The 20637-nt window shown below is 42.3% G+C and overlaps 1 protein-coding gene across 1 annotated transcript in view; it reads left to right on the top strand.

Moving 5' to 3' along the window:
* The window catches only part of MAP3K15 (mitogen-activated protein kinase kinase kinase 15), a 156105-nt gene that overhangs the window by 87336 nt on the left and 48132 nt on the right, over positions 1-20637 (top strand). The window contains exons 8-12 of the mRNA XM_055376716.2: positions 1849-1961; positions 2502-2661; positions 13916-14066; positions 15707-15814; positions 19198-19247. Of these exons, the coding sequence (XP_055232691.1) occupies positions 1849-1961; positions 2502-2661; positions 13916-14066; positions 15707-15814; positions 19198-19247 (582 nt within the window). The remainder of the gene's footprint in view (positions 1-1848; positions 1962-2501; positions 2662-13915; positions 14067-15706; positions 15815-19197; positions 19248-20637) is intronic.

The raw sequence follows: 20637 nt of genomic DNA, 5'->3' as shown, positions 1-20637 counted from the left end.
CTCCAGTGCAGACACGGAGCATATGGCTCAGGGAGGTAGGGAGCTGGTCCGAGACCACAGGGCTGGTTAGTGGTGAATCTGGAACTATGGTCCTGCCTGGAGTTCAGATCTTCTCTGCCACTAAGTTGGGCCTGCTTGACTTCTGGAGGAGCAACCCTTTCTGCCCTTTTCTCAGTATGACTTTTCATAGTAGAAGAAAATAAAACAGTCACATCTAGAAGGATGTAGAATTTAAAATTCCCAAAACACACAGGAAAAAAAGGGTTGAATTTTGTTGACTAAGGTAGGAAGGACTTTCTCGGTGTCCTCTGATCTGAGGGTATTTGTATTATGCCTCAGAATTGATGCCATATTTTAACTGACTTCAGTGATAACTTCTCCTTTCAAGAATTAATATTTTGTTGTTGAATTCTCTTGCCATCACATAAGTGACAAAATTACTACTAGCAAGTCTTTGGTATAAATGGTGCCACTTAAAGACATTTGTGTCATTACTTCATTGAGTTCTTTTTTCCTGCGTATAATTTTCATACTCATTCATAGAACAGAAATGAACTTTTCATGTATAGAAAAAGATAAAGAAGAGAGTGAAAATGTCACTGTTAACCTTTGGTGTAAAAATAGGATTCCCAATTTTGTATCCTGTTCCTTATCTTGATATAGTAGATCCCTGTCCCTGGCCTCACTTTGCCACTGCTCCTACAGTTATTTGGGATCCAGGATTTTGGCAATAGGCTTCCTGCATGAAAAAACAACTCCATATCGTTAAAAGCAAACAAACAGCTTGCAGAGAAATGGCCTACCATTGATGCCATTTCGATGTAATAAAAAATACTCAATGCATAATTGGAATCCAACTTTAGAAACAAGGTTTAGGTGGGCAGGGTGGCTCATGCCTGTAATCCCAGCTACTTGGGAGGCTGAGGTGGGAGGATCGCTTGAGCCCAGGGGTTCAAGGCTGCAGCTATGATTGTGCCATTGCACTCCAGCCTGGGTGACAGAGTGAGACCCTGTGTTTTAAAAAATGAAAAAAAAAATGCACAGGTGTGTGCATGATGGCACAAACCTGTGGTCCTAGCTGCTTGGGAGGCTGAGGTGGAAGGATTGCTTAGATGCAGGAGTTTCAGGCTGCAGTGAACTATGATTACACCACTGCACTCCAGACATCAAATCGTGGTGATCTTTTGGGAGTAGGATTAGAATTGATTTTAAATTTGTTTTGTGTACTTCATGATGATTTCCTTATTTTATATAGTCACTGAAGCTTTTATAATAAAAATCTTATGAGCAAAAAAAAAATTAAAACTCCCTAGTGTAAGTTACTGTGTTGCTATTATGACTTTTTTTTTTTTTTTTTTTTTTTTTTTTTTTTTGGAGACAGAGTCTCGCTCTGTCACCCAGGCTGGAGTGCAGTGGCACGATCTTGGCTCACTGCAGGTTCCATCTCCCGGGTTCAAGCTAATTCTCCTGCCTCAGCCTCCCGAGTAGCTGGGATTACAGGCACGCACCACCACACCCAGCTAATTTTTGTAGTTTTTTTGTAGAGATGGGGTTTCACCGTTTTGGCCAGGCTGGCCTTAAACTCCTGGCCTCAAGTGGTCCACGTGCCTCGGCCTCCCAAACTGCTGGGATTACAGGCATGAGCCACGGCGCCTGGCCTATTAAGACATTTTTAAAGTTACTAGAGAGCTGCATGTGGCTGTTGGTAAAGGTGGTGGTGGGAGGCGAGGGGAATGGGCAACAACAAATTTAGAGAAATAAAACTTCTCATGAGAAAGTTGGTTTATACCATTATTTAAACATTTTTTGTTGTAATATAATAATACTTTGGTGGTTCTGTAATTATAGGTATCACAAAGGGTTTGAACTCCAGTCATCTCTCTATTCGGGAATTAATCTTGCAGTTTTGCTGATTGTTGCTGGACAACAATTTGAAACTTCCTTGGAACTAAGGAAAATAGGTAAAGCTGCTTATTATTGCAGATGTTGTTGCTTTGATTATACAAGTTTGGCATTAAAAGTTATGTTGAAATAACTAGCATTATATCATTATATTTCTATTCTTTTTTTTAGACAGAGTCTTGCTCGGTTGCCCAGGCTGGAGTGTAGTGGTGTGATCCTGGCTCACTGCAACCTCCGCCTCCCGAGTTCAAGCAATTCTCCTGCCTCAGCCTCCTGAGTAGCTGGGATTACAGGTGCCCACCACCACGCCCAGCTAATTTTTTTTGTATTTTTAGTAGAGATGGGGTTTCACCATGGTGGACAGGCTGGTCTCGAACTCTTGACCTCAAGTGATCCGCCTACCTCAGCCTCCCGAAGTGCTGGGATTACAGGCGTGAGCCACCATGCGCGTCCTACTAGAATTATATTTCAAAAGGAACAATCAGTTACTTTTCCTATAGCACACCTGAGACAGCAGCCAAAATAAAATACCTGCTTATCCTCAGTATGACAGAAACTAAAAAAGATTTTTCTGACTATCAAAAATTCAAATTCTTAAGGTGTCCGGCTGAACAGTTTGTTGGGAAGAAAAGGGAGCTTGGAGAAAATGAACAATTACTGGGATGTGGGTCAGTTCTTCATCGTCAGCATGCTGGCCAATGATGTCGGGAAAGCCGTCCAGGCAGCAGAGAGGTTGTTCAAACTGAAACCTCCAGTCTGGTGAGTTGTGTCTGTGTGTTGTCATCACCCATCTCAATACATGATCTTGTTATGAAATGTCTTCCTTATAATCACTATGTTTCTCCTTCTGACTTTTCATTAAAGCAAAGTTAGCACAGACACAACTGCTCTGAGAATTCCCTTGCTTTTATGTGAAGGGAGGGAAAGACAGATCCACACAGAATATATCCCTGCCTGCTCCATCCCTGAGATTAGGCCTTCTATCCTATTAATTTCTGCAGGTTGTCTAGGTCCTCAAGAGAAAAACACTCTTGGCTACTAGTATGTATTATACATTTGTGAGAAAGCATATAATAAAATGAAAAAAGCACACCAAGAAAATGTTTATCACAAATGAAAACTGGAACTAAAAGAACAGTAATAGGGTATGGTAAATAAAACGGTGGCACAGCAACAGCCTTACACGGCCATTTAAATGTGCAGGAAAGAATGTTTGGAGATGTGGAAGTGTGTTCGTGGTTTGTTGTAGAGTAAGAAAAGCCAGTCCCTGGGTAGGTTTTTCTGTATCAGTGGTTCTCAAATTTTGTTGTGCGTCAGAATCAACCTATGTTGATTAAAACACAGACTGGGTGTGGTGACTTATACCTGTAATCCTGGCACTCTGGGAGGCCGAGGTGGGAGGATTGCTTGAGCCCAGTAGCTTGAGACCAGTCTCTACAAAAAAAAAAAAAAAAAAATAGCCAGGCATGGTGGTGCACGCCTGTGGTCCCAGCTACTCAGGAAGGCAGAGGTAGAAGGATCGCTTGAGCCCGGGAGGTCAAGGCTGCAGCGAGCTGTGATTGCACAACTGCAGTCCAGCCTGGGTGACAGAGTGAGACCCTGTCTCAAAAATAAATAGGTAAAATAAAGAAAGAAAACACAGATTGCTGGGCCCACTCTCAGAATTTCTGGCCCAGTAGGTCTGGGGTGGACGCCTGAGAATTTGCACTTAAAAATTACAAGCTGCTGCTGCTGCTCTGGTGACCACACTTTGAGAACCACTGTTCTATATGATCTTGTTTTAATTAAAAATATGTGTTTGGCGTGTGACTTGTAGGGAAAGGCCCAGGAGGGGTGGACAGTATTGGATTTCCCCATAGACATGAAGCTCCGTTAGAATTGTGGTAACAAACCTGCATGTTGCACACATTTACCCTAGAACTTAAAGCATAAAAAAATATATATATATATGTGTGTATATATATGTATATATATGTTTGTATATATATGTGTATATATGTGTATATATATGTGTGTATATATGTGTGTGTGTGTATATATATGTGTGTGTATATATATATGTGTATATATATGTGTGTGTGTATATATATATAAAAGAAATCTCACAGAAACACCAGTGATAAAAGTACTGGCGGCTGGATGCAGTAGGTTATGCCTGTAATCCCAGCACTTTGGGAGGTCAAGGCTGGAGGATTGTTTGACCCCAGTAAGACAGCCAAGTATAAAGGGGTTCCTCGAGAACCTTCGACCAGCCTGTGCACAGGGAGGCATGCGCACTGGGGTGGAGCCATGGAATTTCACACCATTAGCAGAGGGGAGGATTCTCACCTCCCCTGTTCTGGAGTGGTGACTGGGAATTCAATCTGTGAGGCAGGGAACCTACCAGCAGAACTCTTGCTTTGCTGAGAGTCCCTGTTTCCCTTTTTATTTCCTTTTTGCCCAATAAACCCTGCCCTTCTCACCCTTAAAAAAAAGAAATGAACAAATAAATAATTGTGGTTATCTTATTGATTGCTATAGTCTCATAATAAATGCTCAATAGATATTTGTATAATCAATAAATGATGAATGATTTTCTTCAGAATATTGACAGTGGTTATCTCAGGGAGATAGCCTTATAAGGAGTTTTTATTCCATTTTTTTTCTTACCTTTGTTTTCTGGTTTTTCTTAAATGTGTATGGATTATTTACATAACTTTTAAAAACCTACTTTTAACGATTTGTGTTCATTGGCCATCCCTCACATCCTAGTCCAGCAGATCAGTCTGGATTACCAGGGGTAGGAACCTCTTCAGTCATATTTAGTTTGACCCCATTTCTTCCCATTCTGAAGGAACTTAAATTTGGCCCTCAAACCTCTTGAAAGTTCTCTGAGGCTGAGAGGACACAGAACTAGGCTGGGCCTCTAGCCCTCCCAGAGTGGCTGCTGTTTGAAAAGTACTAATCTTAAAGTGCATTGCTGTTATCTGGGCCAGATGGAGCTGACTTCAGGGAGTGGAGACCCCAGGATTGGATACAATCCCATTACATCAGCACCTGGGCTCACTTACAGGACTTACAGTGTTATTACCTGTTGTTAGGTGTCCCCAAGACCCTTCTGAGGTTCATGATTTGCTGGAAGGACTCACAGAACTCAGAAAAGCTGTTACACTCTTAGTTATGGTTTATTACAATGAAAGGATACAGATTAAAATCAGCAAAGGCAGAAAGGTACATAGGGTAGAGTCCAGGAGAGACCACGTGCAAGCTTCCAGTTGTCCTTTCCCAGTGGAGTCATGTGAACAGTGCTTAATTCTCCGAGCAAAAATGTGTGACAACATGAAGTCTTGCCAACCGGTAAAGCTCATTGAGCCTTAATGTCCAGGGTTTTTATTGGGGATGGGTCATGTGGGCATGGAGTCTTCATGCAGCTGATATTAATACCTCAGCTCCAACCTCTCTAGAGGTCGAACTGATACAGTGTGGCCCAGGGCCCCGACTATGAATCATATCGTTAGCATAGACTATCTGGGATGGCCCAAGGTCCCAGATAAACAGAGATGCTCTTAGCTGGCAGTATATCCCAAGGGCTTAGAGGTGATCTCCCAATAGCCAGTCCAGGGCCAGATCTTTCTTTTGAATGTGTGGAGTTGGGACAACACAGGCCTGCTGAGTACCCAAGCAAGTCGGTTGGAGTCTAGCTGGCCTATCTTCCCAGGATAGCTCCAGCTTTTATCCTCAAAGAGCAAAATAATACTATGATGCTTTCAGTTGAACCATTCCGTTTAGTACCAAAGAGGTTGTGACCACCACTTCCTGGCAACTATATTCCAAAAAGTTCAGTTTGCCTGAAAAGAGCAAAGGTGTGGTCAGAGTCAAGATGTCATAACATCAAAATCTACCTAGTCAGATTCTAATATTTTAAAAAATAAAAGACAGTGAGTTTGACTAGTGATTGCCAGAAGTAAGGGAGGGGGTGGGATGGGAGGGAAGTAGGCGTGATGGTGGGAAGGCAACACAAGGGGTCCCTGTGGGGATGGAAATTTCTCTAACTTGCCTTGTATCAGTGACAACATCCTGGTTGTGATATAGTACTATAGTTCTCTTTTTTCTTTTTTTCTTATTACACTTTAAGTTTTAGGGTACATGTGCACAACGTGCAGGTTACTTACATATCTATACATGTGCCATGTTGGTGTGCTGCACCCATTAACTCGTCATTTAACATTAGATATATCTCCTAATGCTAACCCTCCCCCACCCCCACCCCATAACAGGCCCCGGTGTGTGGCGTTCCCCTTCCAGTGTCCATGTGTTCTCATTGTTCAGTTCCCACCTATGAGTGAGAACATGTGGTGTTTGGTTTTTTGTCCTTGTGATAGTTTGCTGAGAATGATGGTTTCCAGCTTCATCCATGTCCCTACAAAGGACATGAACTCATCCTTTTTTATGGCTGTATAGTATTCCATGGTGTATATGTGCCACATTTTCTTAATCCAGTCTATCGTTGTTGGACATTTGGCTTGGTTCCAAGTCTTTGCTATTGTGAATAGTGCCACTATAAACATACGTGTGCATGTGTCTTTATAGCAGCATGATTTATAATCCTTTAGGTATATACCCAGTAATGGGATGGCTGGGTCAAATGGTATTACTAGTTCTAGATGTCTGAGGAATTGCCACACTGACTTCCACAATGGTTGAACTAGTTTACAGTCCCACCACCAGTGTAAAAGTGTTCCTATTTCTCCACATCCTCTCCAGCACCTGTTGTTTCCTGACTTTTTAATGATTGCCATTCTAACTGGTGTGAGATGGTATCTCATTGTAGTTTTGGTTTGCATTTCTCTGATGGCCAGTGATGATCATTTTTTCATGTGTCTTTTGGCTGCATAAATGTCTTCTTTTGAGAAGTGTCTTTTCATATCCTTTGCCCACTGATGGGATTGTTTGTTTTTTTCTTGTAAATTTGTTGGAGTTTATTGTAGATTCTGGATATTAGCCCTTTGTCAGATGAGTAGATTGCAAAAATTTTCTCCCATTCTGTAGGTTGCCTGTTCACTCTGATGGTAGTTTCCTTTGCTGTGCAGAAGCTCTTTAGTTTAATTAGATCCCATGTGTCAATTTTGGCTTTTGTTGCCATTGCTTTTGGTGTTTTAGACATAAAGTCCTTGCCCATGCCTATGTCCTGAATGGTATTGCCTAGGTTTTCTTCTAGGGTTTTTATGGTTTTAGGTCTAACATTTAAGTCTTTAATCCATCTTGAATTAATTTTTGCATAAGGTGTAAGGAAGGGATCCAGTTTCAGCTTTCTCCATATGGCTAGCCAGTTTTCCCAGCACCATTTATTAAATAGGGACTACTTTCCCCATTTCTTGTTTTTCTCAGGTTTGTCAAAGATCAGATAGTTGCAGATATGCAGCATTATTTCTGAGGGCTCTGTTCTGTTCCATTGGTCTATATCTCTGTTTTGGTACCAGTAGCATGCTGTTGTGGTTACTGTAGCCTTGTAGTATAGTTTGAAGTCAGGTAGTGTGATGCCTCCAGCTTTGTTCTTTTGGCTTAGGATTGTCTTGGCAATGCGGGCTCTTTTTTGGTTCCATATGAACTTTAAAGTAGTTTTTTCCAGTTCCATGAAGAAAGTCATTGGTAGCTTGATGGGGATGGCATTGAATCTATAAATTACCTTGGGCAGTATGGCCATTTTCACGATATTGATTCTTCCTACCCAGGAGCATGGAAAGTTCTTCCATTTCTTTGTATCCTCTTTTATTTCGTTGAGCAGTGGTTTGCAGTTCTCCTTGAAGAGGTCCTTCACATCCCTTGTAAGTTGGATTCCTAAGTATTTTATTCTCTTTGAAGCAATTGTGAATGGGAGTTCACTCATGATTTGGCTCTCTGTTTGTCTGTTACTGGTGTATAAGAATGCTTGTGATTTTTGCACATTGATTTTGTATCCTGAGACTTTGCTGAAGTTGCTTATCAGCTTGAGATTTTGGGCTGAGACGATGGGGTTTTCTAGATATCCAATCATGTCATCTGCAAACAGGGACAATTTGACTTCCTCTTTTCCTAATTGTATACCCTTTATTTCCTTCTCTTGCCTGATTGCCCTGGCCAGAACTTCCAACACTATGTTGAATAGGAGTGGTGAGAGAGGGCATCCCTGTCTTGTGCCAGTTTTCAAAGGGAATGCTTCCAGTTTTTGGCCATTCAGTATGATATTGGCTGTGGGTTTGTCATAGATAGCTCTTATTATTTTGGGATACATCCCATCAATACCTAATTTATTGAGAGTTTTTAGCATGAAGGGTTGTTGAATTTTGTCAAAGGCCTTTTCCGCATCTATTGAGATAATCATGTGGTTTTTGTCTTTGGTTCTGTTTATATGCTGGATTACATTTATTGATTTGCATATGTTGAACCAGCCTTGCATCCCAGGGATGAAGCCCACTTGATCATGGTGGATAAGCTTTTTGATGTGCTGCTGGATTCCGTTTGCCAGTACTTTATTGAGGATTTTTGCATTGATGTTCATCAGGGATATTGGTCTAAAATTCTCTTTTTTGGTTGTGTCTCTGCCAGGCTTTGGTATCAGGATGATGCTGGCCTCATAAAATGAGTTAGGGAGGATTCCCTCTTTTTCTATTGATTGGAATAGTTTCAGAAGGAATGGTACCAGCTCCTCCTTGTACCTCTGGTAGAAGTCGGCTGTGAATTCATCTGGTCCTGGACTTTTTTTGGTTGGTAAGCTATTAATTATTGCCTCAATTTCAGAGCCTGTTATTGGTCTATTCAGAGATTCAACTTCTTCCTGGTTTAGTCTTGGGAGGGTGTATGTGTCAAGGAATTTATGCATTTCTTCTAGATTTTCTAGTTTATTTGCGTAGAGGTGTTTGTAGTATTCTCTGATGGTAGTTTGTATTTCTGTGGGATCGGTGGTGATATCCCCTTTATCATTTTTTATTGCATCTATTTTCTCTTTTCTTTATTAGTCTTGCTAGTGGTCTATCAATTTTGTTGATCTTTTCAAAAAACCAGCTCCTGGATTCATTAATTTTTTGAAGGGTTTTTTGTGTCTCTATTTCCTTCAGTTCTGCTCTGATCTTAGTTATTTCTTGCCTTCTGCTAGCTTTTGAATGTGTTTGCTCTTGCTTCTCTAGTTCTTTTAATTGTGGTGTTAGGGTGTCAATTTTAGATCTTTCCTGCTTTCTCTTGTGGGCATTTAGTGCTATAAATTTCCTTCTACACACTGCTTTGAATGTGTCCCAGAGATTCTGGTATGTTGTGTCTTTGTTCTCATTGGTTTCAAAGAACATCTTTATTTCTGCCTTCATTTCGTTATGTACCCAGTAGTCATTCAGGAGCAGGTTGTTCAGTTTCCATGTAGTTGAGCGGTTTTGAGTGAGTTTCTTAATCATGAGTACTAGTTTGATTGCACTGTGGTCTGAGAGAGAGTTTGTTATAATTTCTCTTCTTTCACATTTGCTAAGGAGTGCTTTACTTCCAACTATGTGGTCAGTTTTGGAATAAGTGGGATGTGGTGCTGAGAAGAATGTATATTCTGTTGATTTGGGGTGGAGAGTTCTGTAGATGTCTATTAGGTCCGCTTGGTGCAGAGCTGAGTTCAATTCCTGGATATCCTTGTTAACTTTCTATCTCGTTGATCTGTCTAATGTTGACAGTGGGGTGTTAAAGTCTCCCATTATTATTGTGTGGGAGTCTAAGTCTCTTTGTAGGTCTCTAAGGACTTGCTTTATGAATCTGGGTGTTCCTGTATTGGGTGCATATATATTTAGGATAGTTAGCTCTTCTTGTTGAATTGATCCCTTTACCATTATGTAATGGCCTTCTTTGTCTCTTTTGGTCTTTGTTGGTTTAAAGTCTGTTTTATCAGAGACTAGGATTGCAACCCCTGCCTTTTTTTGTTTTCCATTTGCTTGGTAGATCTTCCTCCATCCCTTTATTTTGAGCCTATGTGTGTCTCTGCAAGTGAGATGGGTCTCCTGAATACATCACACTGATGGGTCTTGACTCTTTATCCAATTTGCCAGTCTGTGTCTTTTAATTGGGGCATTTAGCCCATTTATATTTAAGGTTAAAATTGTTATGTGTGAATTTGATCCTGTCGTTATGATGTTAGCTGGTTATTTTGCTCGTTAGTTGATGCAGTTTCTTCCTAGCCTCGATGGTCTTTACAATTTGGCATGTTTTTGCAGTGGCTGGTACCGATTGTTCCTTTCCATGTTTAGTGCTTCCTTCAGGAGCTCTTTTAGGGCAGGCCTGGTGGTGACAAAATCTCTCAGCATTTGCTTGTCTGTAAAGGATTTTATTTCTCCTTCACTTATGAAGCTTAGTTTGGCTGGATATGAAATTCTGGGTTGAAAATTCTTTTCTTTAAGAATGTTGAATATTGGCCCCCACTCTCTTCTGGCTTGTAGAGTTTCTGTGGAGAGATCAGCTGTTAGTCTGATGGGCTTCCCTTTGTGGGTAACCTGACCTCTCTCTCTGGCTTCCCTTAACATTTTTTCCTTCATTTCAACTTTGGTGAATCTGACAATTATGTGTCTTGGAGTTGCTCTTCTCGAGGAGTATCTTTGTGGTGTTCTCTGTATTTCCTGAATTTGAATGTTGGCCTGCCTTGCTAGTTTGGGGAAGTTCTCCTAGATACTATCCTGCAGAGTGTTTTCCAACTTGGTTCCATTCTCCCATCACTTTCAGGTACACCAATCAGACGTAGATTTGGTCTTTTCACATAGTCCCATATTTCTTGGAGGCTTTGTTCGTTTATTTTTATTCTTTTTCTCTCTAAACTTCTCACTTCATTTCATTCATTTGATCTTCCATCACTGATACCCTTTCTTCCAGTTGATCAAATCGGCTACTGAGGCTCGTGCATTTGTCACGTAGTTCTCGTGCCGTGGTTTTCAGCTCCATCAGGTCCTTTGAGGACTTCTCTGCATTGGTTATTCTAGTTAGCCGTTTGTCTCATTTTTTTTCAAGGTTTTTAACTTCTTTGCCATGGGTTCGAACTTCCTCCTTTAGCTCGGGGTAGTTTGATTGTCTGAAGTCTTCTTCTCTTAACTCATCAAAGTCATTCTCCGTCCAGCTTTGTTCCGTTGCTGGTGAGGAGCTGCGTTCCTTTGGAGGAGGAGAGGCGCCCTGATTTTTAGAGTTTCCAGTTTTACTGCTCTGTTTTTTCCCCATCTTTGTGGTTTTATCTACCTTTGGTCTTTGATGAAGGTGACGTACAGATGGGTTTTTGGTGTGGATGTCCTTTCTGTTTGTTAGTTTTCCTTCTAACAGTCAGGACCCTCAGCTGCAGGTCTGTTGGAGTTTGCTGGAGGTCCACTCCAGACCCTGTTTTCCTGGGTATCAGCAGCAGAGGCTGCAGAACAGCGGATATTGGTGAACAGCAAATGTTGCTGCCTGGTCGTTCCTCTGGAAGTTTTGTCTCAGAGGAGTACCCAGCTGTGTGAGGTATCAGTCTGCCCCTACTGGGGGGTGCCTCCCAGTTAGGCTACTTGGGGGTCAGGGACCCACTTGAGGAGGCAGTCTGTCCGTTCTCAGATCTCGAGCTGCGTGCTGGGAGAACCACTACTCTCTTCAAAGCTCTCAGACAGGGACATTTAAGTCTGCAGAGGATTCTGCTGTCTTTTGTTTGTCTGTGCCCTGCCCCCAGAGGTGGAGTCTAGAGAGGCAGGCAGGCCTCCTTGAGCTGAGGTGGGCTCCACCCAGTTCGAGCTTCCCGGAGGCTTTGTTTACCTACTCAAGCCTCAGCAGTGGTGGGCGCCCCTCCCCCAGCCTCGCTGCTGCCTTGCAGTTTGATCTCAGACTGCTGTGCTAGCAATGAGCGAGGCTCTGTGGGCGTAGGACCCTCTGAGCCATGCGCGGGATATAATCTCCTGGTGTGCCATTTGCTAAGACCATTGGAAAAGCGCAGTATTAGGGTGGGAGTGACCCGATTTTCCAGGTGCCGTCTGTCACCCCTTTCTTTGACTAGGAAAGGGAATTCCCTGACGCCTTGGCTTCCCGGGTGAGGCAATGCCTCGCCCTGCTTCAGCTCACACTCGGTGCGCTGCACCCACTGTCCTGCACCCACTTTCCGACACTCCCCAGTGAGATGAACCTGGTACCTCAGTTGGAAATGCAGAAATCACCCATCTTCTGCGTCGCTCACGCTGGGGGCTGTAGACTGGAGTTGTTCGTATTCAGCCATCTTGGCTCTAGCAAAAACTGTACTATCATTTTGTAAGTTGCTACCATTGGAGTAAACCTGGTCAAAGATATATGGGTTCTCTCTGTATTGGTTCTTAGCACTTCATGTAAATCTAAAATTACCTCAAAATATCATGTTTAATTAAAAAGAAAATGAGTTTGAAATTTTGTCATTTTGTAATTGCTTTGAACTTTGAACTACAGCTGACCCTTGAACAATGTGGGAGTTAGGGGCTCAGTTGAAAATTCACCAAAAACTTAACTACGAATAGCCTACTGTTGACTGGAAGCCTTAACAATAACATAAACAATATTTTGTATTTTATATTTTGCAAAAAGTGCAGGATTTTCGCAACCACTGACAACTGCAGTGACGGCTTCATGAATTTCCTTTTCTGTTTTTCCATCGGTTTTTAGGCTGGGTTCATTTATCTTGAAATGGCAGCAGCCATAACTGCAGAACTCAATCTGCAATACATATCAAGCAATTCAACTTTTTCTGGTAATGTCATGACTTTTCTCTGCTTCTTGGGAGCATTTCCAGTATCACTAGTGGCACTCTGTATGGGTCCCATGGTGTTATTCATTGTTTATGGTGTCACACTAAACACAATGAAGAATGCACGAGAACCGTGAGTGGTCACTTTTTACTATGATCTGCAATTTACTGGAGAGACAAACTTCTCATGCAAAAATGATCAGTCTCACACGGTGGAGGTTTTTTTTTTGTTGTTGTTTGTTTTTGAGACAGAGTCTCGCTCTGTTGCCCAGGCTGGAGTGCAGTGGCACAATCTCAGCTCACTGCAACCTCCGTCTCTCAGCTTCAAGCATTCTTTCTGCCTCAGCCTCCCGAGTATTGGGACTATAGACGCCTGCCACCGCATCCGGCTAATTTTTGTATTTTTAGTAGAGACAGGATTTCACCATGTTGGCCAGGCTGGTCTTGAACTCCTGACCTCAGGTCGTCTGCCCACCTAGGCCTCCCAAAGTGCTGGGATTACAGGTGTGAGCCACTGCACCTGGCCACATGGTGGAGTTTTAAGCAGATACTTACAACAGGAGCTCACCACAATAGCAACAGGAGGTGGCTATGAAATTCTTAGAGTAGTGTAGTATGCACTACAGTTAATTTTATGCGGTTTTGATATAATACCACATCTTTACATTTGTTTATACTTTTCTTGACTGGGAATGGTGCCATATACAGTCTGTAAGTGTGTGTGTAAGTTTTGGTACATTTTAACTTTTTATAAGAGATTTGTATATATGTTGGGTAGTAAATGATAAAATGGACCAGTACCTACACATATTTTATGCATTCATGGCATACCTAGCTTTTTCTAATTTTTTTTTTGATATTTCTAGGCTGCACAGTTCATCTGCAAAGTTTTTCAAATTGTCACACATCTCCAGAACATTTTCCAATGTATCTATTGGGGAAAAAAATCCATGTATAAGTGGAGCTGCGCAGTTCATACCTGTGTTGTTCAAGAGTCAGCTGTGCCTGCCCTTGTTATTTAAAACAGTTACCACATGCTTTCCAATCTCCACATTTTGGTCAGTAGGTACTAAAATTGGGGTTAGCCCAATGCTGGTAAAAAGCCACGTTGTGTTATTTTGTTGGATGGACTTACTTTGCCTACTGCTCGTGTTTTCTTAATTAGTTTTGTGGCTGCTGAGCAGTCGTTTATGAAGCACTCATGACATAATATGAATTTAAGTGCATAAAAGCTTTTGGAAAGCTTCTTTTAAAGGGATTTGAATTGAATTCAGTTTCTTTAGGAATCCAATATATTGCTGTTTGTGATTTTTCCAGGTACCTGCGATCATTAGTTCAGAACTTGTTACTAATTCGGCGCTTCAAGAAACCCATTATTGAACACTCGCCCAGGCAAGAGCGGCTGAACTTCTGGTTAGATATAATTTTTGAGGCAACAAATGAAGTCACTAATGGACTCAGATTTCCAGTAAGATTTGCTAAATCAATTTTTTTTTAAGATTAGGAAAAAAACTAGGGATTGGTGCTATTTAACTGTTGAATACTCTGAACTGAAGAAAACCGTAGAGTAATTTTAAATGTTGGGATAAACATCAATCTTATGTGAAATCAGTAAGTGATAGATCAGCTCACTCATAGATCATTGGCCATATCCTCTATAGTAGTCATTCTCAATCGGAAGCAACTTTGTCCCCCTAAGGTACATCTGGTAATGTCCGGAGACATTTTTGGTGGTCATGACTTGGGGAGAAGGTGGCGCTACTGGCATCTGCTGGATAGAGACCAGGGATGCTGTTGAACATCCCACAATGCACAGGACAGCCCCCTCCAATAAAGAATTATCCAGCCCAAAATGTCACTAGTGCCAAAGTGGACAAACTTTCCTCTAAAACAATGTAGCACCACGAGTGGAAACTTGGAATTCAGCGTGGTTTCCTGTTAAGCTTTGGTTTGCCTCTAAGGCCACTAATTGATATTTAAAAGTTACCAAAAAGGCAAAATTGCTTTTAGCTTTTCCTTGAGTTTTTTTTTAATGTTATGACCGTCTTAGAGTCATGAGTGAAGTATGTGAATGTCTTGGAAATTGAACTTCAGATAATTGTGTTCCATATTTATGCGTTGAGAATTTGTGAACATGCCATTTCCAAGAATTTCATTAAGCATCTAATAAAAGATTGTTTGAAATGATTATGATAATTATTTTGTTGCCGGTTAATAATACATTTTAAAATCTTTTTTTAGTTATGAAATATTTCAAACCTACTGAAAGGTACAAAAAAATAATGGAGCAGACAACCGCGTAATCTCTAACCAGGTTTAGTGATCTTAAACAGGTTGTTTTATTTGTTTTGGAGATTTATTCCCTCTCTCCCTCCCCATCTCACCCCTCCTCTTTCTCTTCCCCTCCTCTTTTTTTTGTTTTTCTTTTTTTGAGACGGAGTTTCGTGCAGTGGTGCGATCTCGGCTCACTGCAACCTCCGCCTCCTGGGTTCAAGTGATTCTCCTGCCTCAGCCTCCTGAGTAGCTGGGATTACAGGTGTACACCACCACACCCATCTAATTTTTGTATTTTTAGTAGAGACAGGGCTTCACCACGTTGGCCAGGCTGGTCTCGAACTCCTGACCTCAAGTGATCTGCCTGCTTTGGCCTCCCAAAGTGCCCTCCTCCTTCTCTCCTGATTTTCTTCCCTTGGCCTCCTTCTTCTCTCCTTTTCCCCTTTTCTCTTTCGTCACCTTCTCTTCTTTCTCCCCACCTTTTCTCTCCCTACTCTCCTCCTCCTCACCCTCTTCTCACTCTCTCCCCTCCCCTCCTCTCTTTTAACAAAGTAACACCTTACTGATGGGCCATCACCTCTTTTTTTATCTCCTTGCATCTTTTTTTCCCCCACCCCCCCCAAGAGATGGCATCTCAATATGTTGTCCTTGAACTCCTGGGCTCAAGTGATCCTCCGACCTCAACCTCCCAAAGTGCTGGGATTACAGGCGGGAGCCACTGTGCCTGGCCCTCAGTGAGGATTTGTTGAGTACGGACCTCCCCGCCTCCTCGCTGGGCAGGGTGCGCTATGTTTTCTACCCGTGTACGTTAACAGGCATCTGTTCTTGTTTCAGGTTCTGGTGATAGAGCCAACCAAAGTGTACCAGCCTTCTTATGTTTCCATAAACAATGAAGCCGAGGAGAGAACAGTTTCTTTATGGCATGTCTCACCCACAGAAATGGTAAGGAGGAAAAATCACAAGCAATTTAATCAGAGATTCAGTTTTCAAATAGGAGAGTCTAGATGGTAGTATTTGAAGGAAAAGGCACCCATGTTTAACTTCTGAATTATGACAATATATGAGAGAGTATGATCACAGATGAGAGAAAGTAGGTTTTTCCATTTTGTGTGTGTGTGGGCATGTGTGTATGTGGGCATGTGGTGAGGTGTGGGGGTGGGGGAGTGTGTGTGTGTGTGTGTGTGTATAAAAACATTAAAACAAATACAGGTTTTTTTTTTTATAGTTAAACCTTACGGAAGTGGGTAGAGGATACAGGCTGGTGTGTTGTTTCACAGCTGTAGTCCCAACACTTTTGGAGGCCAAGGCAGGCGGATTTCTTGAGCCCAGGAGTTCAAGACCAGCCTGGGTGACACATCAAAACCTCGTCTCTACAAAAAATAAATTTAAAAAATTAGCCGGGCGTGGTGGTGCACACCTGTAGTCCCAACTACTTGGGAGGCTGAAGTGGGAGGATCACTTGAACCTGGGAGGTCGAGGCCACAGTGAGCTATGATTGCACCACTGCACTCGAGCCTGGGCAACAGTGAGACCCTGTCTCTAGAAAAATAAAATAGTAATATATTTTTAGAAGCACTTATACTGGCTTTCTTGATATTCCTCAACTATTACTGGATCCTGTGGCTTTCCAGATAAAACTCAGACTCTTTTACTAAGTGTTCAAGTCCCTCCCTGTATAATCCTGCCCCCCCCCCTTCCTCTTTCTCTTCAGCCCTCAGTGCCAGTCAGGCTGTCCTCTTACTAGCCCCTGAGCTGTCCCTGCGGGAGCTCCTGTCTACCCTTTCATTTCCATCCTTGTTCCTTTTGGGATTTCCTTCTTCCGATTATCCAAGTCCTAGCTTTTGCAAAGTCATCCTTAACCACTCCTTCATTCCTTCCACTGAGTGTCTGTAGGCTACCAATTACCTGTATCATGCACAGAAGAACATCCTAAGAATGCCCATACATGACTTCTATGTTTGTAGCTGTAGGAGCTACGGAACAGTTACCCACTCCTGAACAAATGCCTGTTGATTATTACATAAAATGTGTTGTTTACTTAACTAGTAAATGTTCCTCCCAAATCAAGAAGTTCTCTAAAGCCACCGTGGAATAGACCTGCCATTGGGGAAGACTTTGGAAACTCATGTGGCTAAGCTTTCTGTATATATGCAGCCTCTTGCAGGTGGCTGTGGGTTAGACAAGACTCTTGAGTCTGCCCTGGCTCCCATTTCTGTGCCTGAATCCAAAGGCTGACTCCTGCTGTTTGCCACTATCCTCTCTGCATGACTTTGGACTCATGTCTCCTCTGAAGTACACTTAGCCTTTCTATGCAGTTGGATGTGATTTGCTGGCTTTCATATTCTCATACCCTCTTATGAGAAGCCTCCAGTGGCTTCCCGTCTCACGCAGAGTCAAAGCTGACATCCCGAGGGTGGCCTAGAGGTCCTGCATGATTTGCCCATGAGCTCTCCAACCTCCTCTTCTACTCCCATCCCGCTCACTCCACTGTAGCCATATTTGCCTCTTTGTTGGTCCCCGAACATGCCAGGCACACCCCTGCCTCAGGGCCTTTGCACTTGCTGTTCCCTCTGCCTGGAACTCTTCCCCCCAGGCATCCACGTGGCTTCCTTCTTCCTCCACTTTAGCTTTCTGTTCAGAAGTCATCAGCGACGCCTACCCTGAACATCCTGTTGAACAACGTGACCGCCTGCCCTATCTTAATGCCCTTCCCTACTTTATTTGTCTTCATACCACTTTTCACCGCCCCCCATGGTATGATTTTACTATTTAATCTATTGTCCATCTCTCTTCACTCACATGTAAGGCCCATGAGGGCAGGAACTTTGTGGTTCTCTGCTGTGTCTTCAGTATTAGTACTTTGCCTAGCACATACATGGTAGGTGCTTGATCAACACGTATGACTAAAACTTCTCCCATCGGAAACCATCTTCCCAGTCTGTTCCTGTTGTCATTGCTCCAGGATGGCAAGAAACTAGTCATGTGCCTATTCATGGCAGTTCTCTTGAGCCAAATGCTCAGTCACATGGTTCTCATACTTTTCTTCCCTGGGTGGCTTAGTTGGTCACTTGTGACATTCCTCAGGCCAACCAAATGGATTTTTTTTTTTTTTTGAGGCAAGGTCTCACTCTGTCACCTAGGCTGGAGTGCAGTGGAGTGATTTTGGCTCACTGGAACCTCTGCCTCCCGGGTTCAACTGATTGTCACATCTCAGCCTCCTGAGTTGCTGGGACTACAGGCGTGTGCTACCATGCTCAGCTCATTTTTGTATTTTTAGTAGAGACGGGGTTTCAGCATGTTGGCCAGGCTGATCTCGAACTCCTGACCTCAAGTGATCGCCCCCGCACCTCGGCCTCCCAGAGCGCTGGGATTATAGGTGTAAGCCACCACGCCTGGCCCAAATGGATTTTCCTACTTAAAATTATTTTCTGCAATTGTGATGTATTGATGTTATTGCCTGTGGATTTTCCAAAACTGGAGTTTCAGATGTTCCTTCTCAGGCTTAGCTTTGTGCAAAGTGTAGTGGTAGTGAAGGGAGGGGACCGAGTTAGTTTATGTTTGTAAGTGCAACTTGGGTGCTGCTTGAAATCCCAGTTAGTTTTTTTATTAGTCATGGTAGGCTAGCTTCTAAAACAAACAGCCCCCAAATCTCAATATCTTAACATGATAAAAGTTTATCTATGCCTCATGTCATATCCAGGTTGCAAAGGGTGGCGGTGGGGGGCATTCCATCTTTCAGTGGATGGGGAAAGAGGAAATAGAGGGTTGCTGTGGAGTTTTTGAGTCAGGCCTGCAGGTGATGCACAGCATTCCTGCTCACATCCCATTGGCCAAAACTCCACTGTATATCTCTCTAGCTGCAAGGGAGGCTGGGAATTGTTGTTCAGCTCTATGTTCAGGGAGAAAAGGAAGACTGATGAGTGCTGAAAGGTGTCTGTCACAGTCTTGCCTCTCCCAACATTTTTGCAAGTCACTCAACTTAGGTGGGCTAGTCCCATGCTTGTTTTGGAGTTTGCCTACTATGTTGACAGAAGATGAAAAGCCACTCACTGTGTGTTTATTCTATGCTTATTATTTCTATCTGAAACTTAGATTATTTCAAATTTACATCATTTAAACGGGATTAGAGATACAAATGAATTTTTATAATACATAAGAAAATATTTCTGGTGTTCCATGTTATACAAGGTGTACTGCTGTAACCCGTAAAAAAATCACCACTGCAGGTAAAATAGCAGAAATGATTGACCATAGAATGAAACAAAAAAAAAATCATTTGCTTAAAAAAACTCAAACTATTGACTTCTGTCTTTGATAACTTGCAGAAACAGATGCACGAATGGAATTTTACAGCCTCTTCCATAAAGGGAATAAGGTAAGAACATAGGAGAAAATGGAGTTACTATTTTAATGCAAATGATGATAATGTTTTATGCACTTTAATGTTTCCACTTACTCATAATATGGAATGTTCTTATTTTCAATGGAATCCAAAATGGACTCTCTATTATGTTGTCCTTCCTGAGCTAGTTATTAATACTAGTGTACTCCTAGTAAGAACTTCTTGGGTTATTATAATAGAGTAGCTTTGCTCATATTCAGCAGACTAAACTCACTTGTGCCATTTTTTTTAAAGAAGTGATCTGTAGGAAGAGAAGATGTATCTTTTTTGAGCCAAAGATGTTCAAGTGCTCAGTGACTCTGAGAACTGAAGCCAGGAGATGATTAGTGGCAACACTCGGGTTGGGGTCTTGTGAACAGAGTAATGGAGCTGGGAGATTTTTTTCAGGGAGGGCATGAGGTGGTGTATTCTCGGGAGAGGAGTAGCTCTTGCATTTTGGTTCAGGAATGGTGACAGTTTGAGCCTGAGCTGTGTGGCCTTACCCAAGCAGGGCTAAACATCTCAGCTGCACTTGTCACCCTGGCAGCTCATTCGAGGGTGAGACTGGCTGTGAAGTAGATGTGAGTTCTAATCTCTCTTTGCTGGGTGATGTTAGGAAAGTCACTCAGCTTCTCTAAGTCTCAGTTTCTTCACTATTTTCTTCAAATAAAGGGCTTGTACTAGAACATTCCTTTCTCTGATTCTGAGGCTACCTCAGCCACTGAATGAATCCCCAGTTACTTCTAGACATAGTGTGATCCTGTCCTGGAAACATCAGTATTGAAATTAGGATACCATCAACATCACTTAAAAGGAGGGAAATAATTTAAGTACAAAGTAGTGCATTGGGATGATACTGCCCAGGAAATACAAGGCAATTTGAAATACACTCAGCAAAGCATACACAAAGCAGCAGAAAAGGGAATAAAATATGGTCTCTGTCCTCAAGGAGTTTATAGTCTCATGAAAAGGAAAGGTAAGGTATTTGTGAAATAATTTATTGTGGTATTACGAGAATTTCTAGACTCGGAAAATATCAGGACACAGTATTTGTGGCCACACAAGGGAAATGGAAATAAACATGGCACTGTAGCTCAAGAAAGGCCTTTATTTAAATGTTATCTGGTCCATCTCCACCCAGTGTCTGTACCTGACTCTACAGCTCATCCAGCAAGCAATATTCAGCTTGCCTGAACATAGCTAGTGACAGAAAATCTGCTAGTAAAATATGTATTTTTATTTTTTTAATTATTTTATTTTATTTTATTTTTTTGTCTTGCTCTGTCACCCAGGCTGGAGTACAGTGGCACGATCTCGGCTCACTGCAACCTCTGCCTCCCAGGTTCAAGCGATTCTCCTGCCTCAGCCTCCAGAGTAGCTGGGA

This window comes from Gorilla gorilla, chromosome X (assembly GCF_029281585.2).
Source record: "Gorilla gorilla gorilla isolate KB3781 chromosome X, NHGRI_mGorGor1-v2.1_pri, whole genome shotgun sequence".
Classification (NCBI taxonomy): Eukaryota; Metazoa; Chordata; class Mammalia; order Primates; family Hominidae; genus Gorilla; species Gorilla gorilla.
This window is presented reverse-complemented; position numbering and strand designations above follow the sequence as displayed.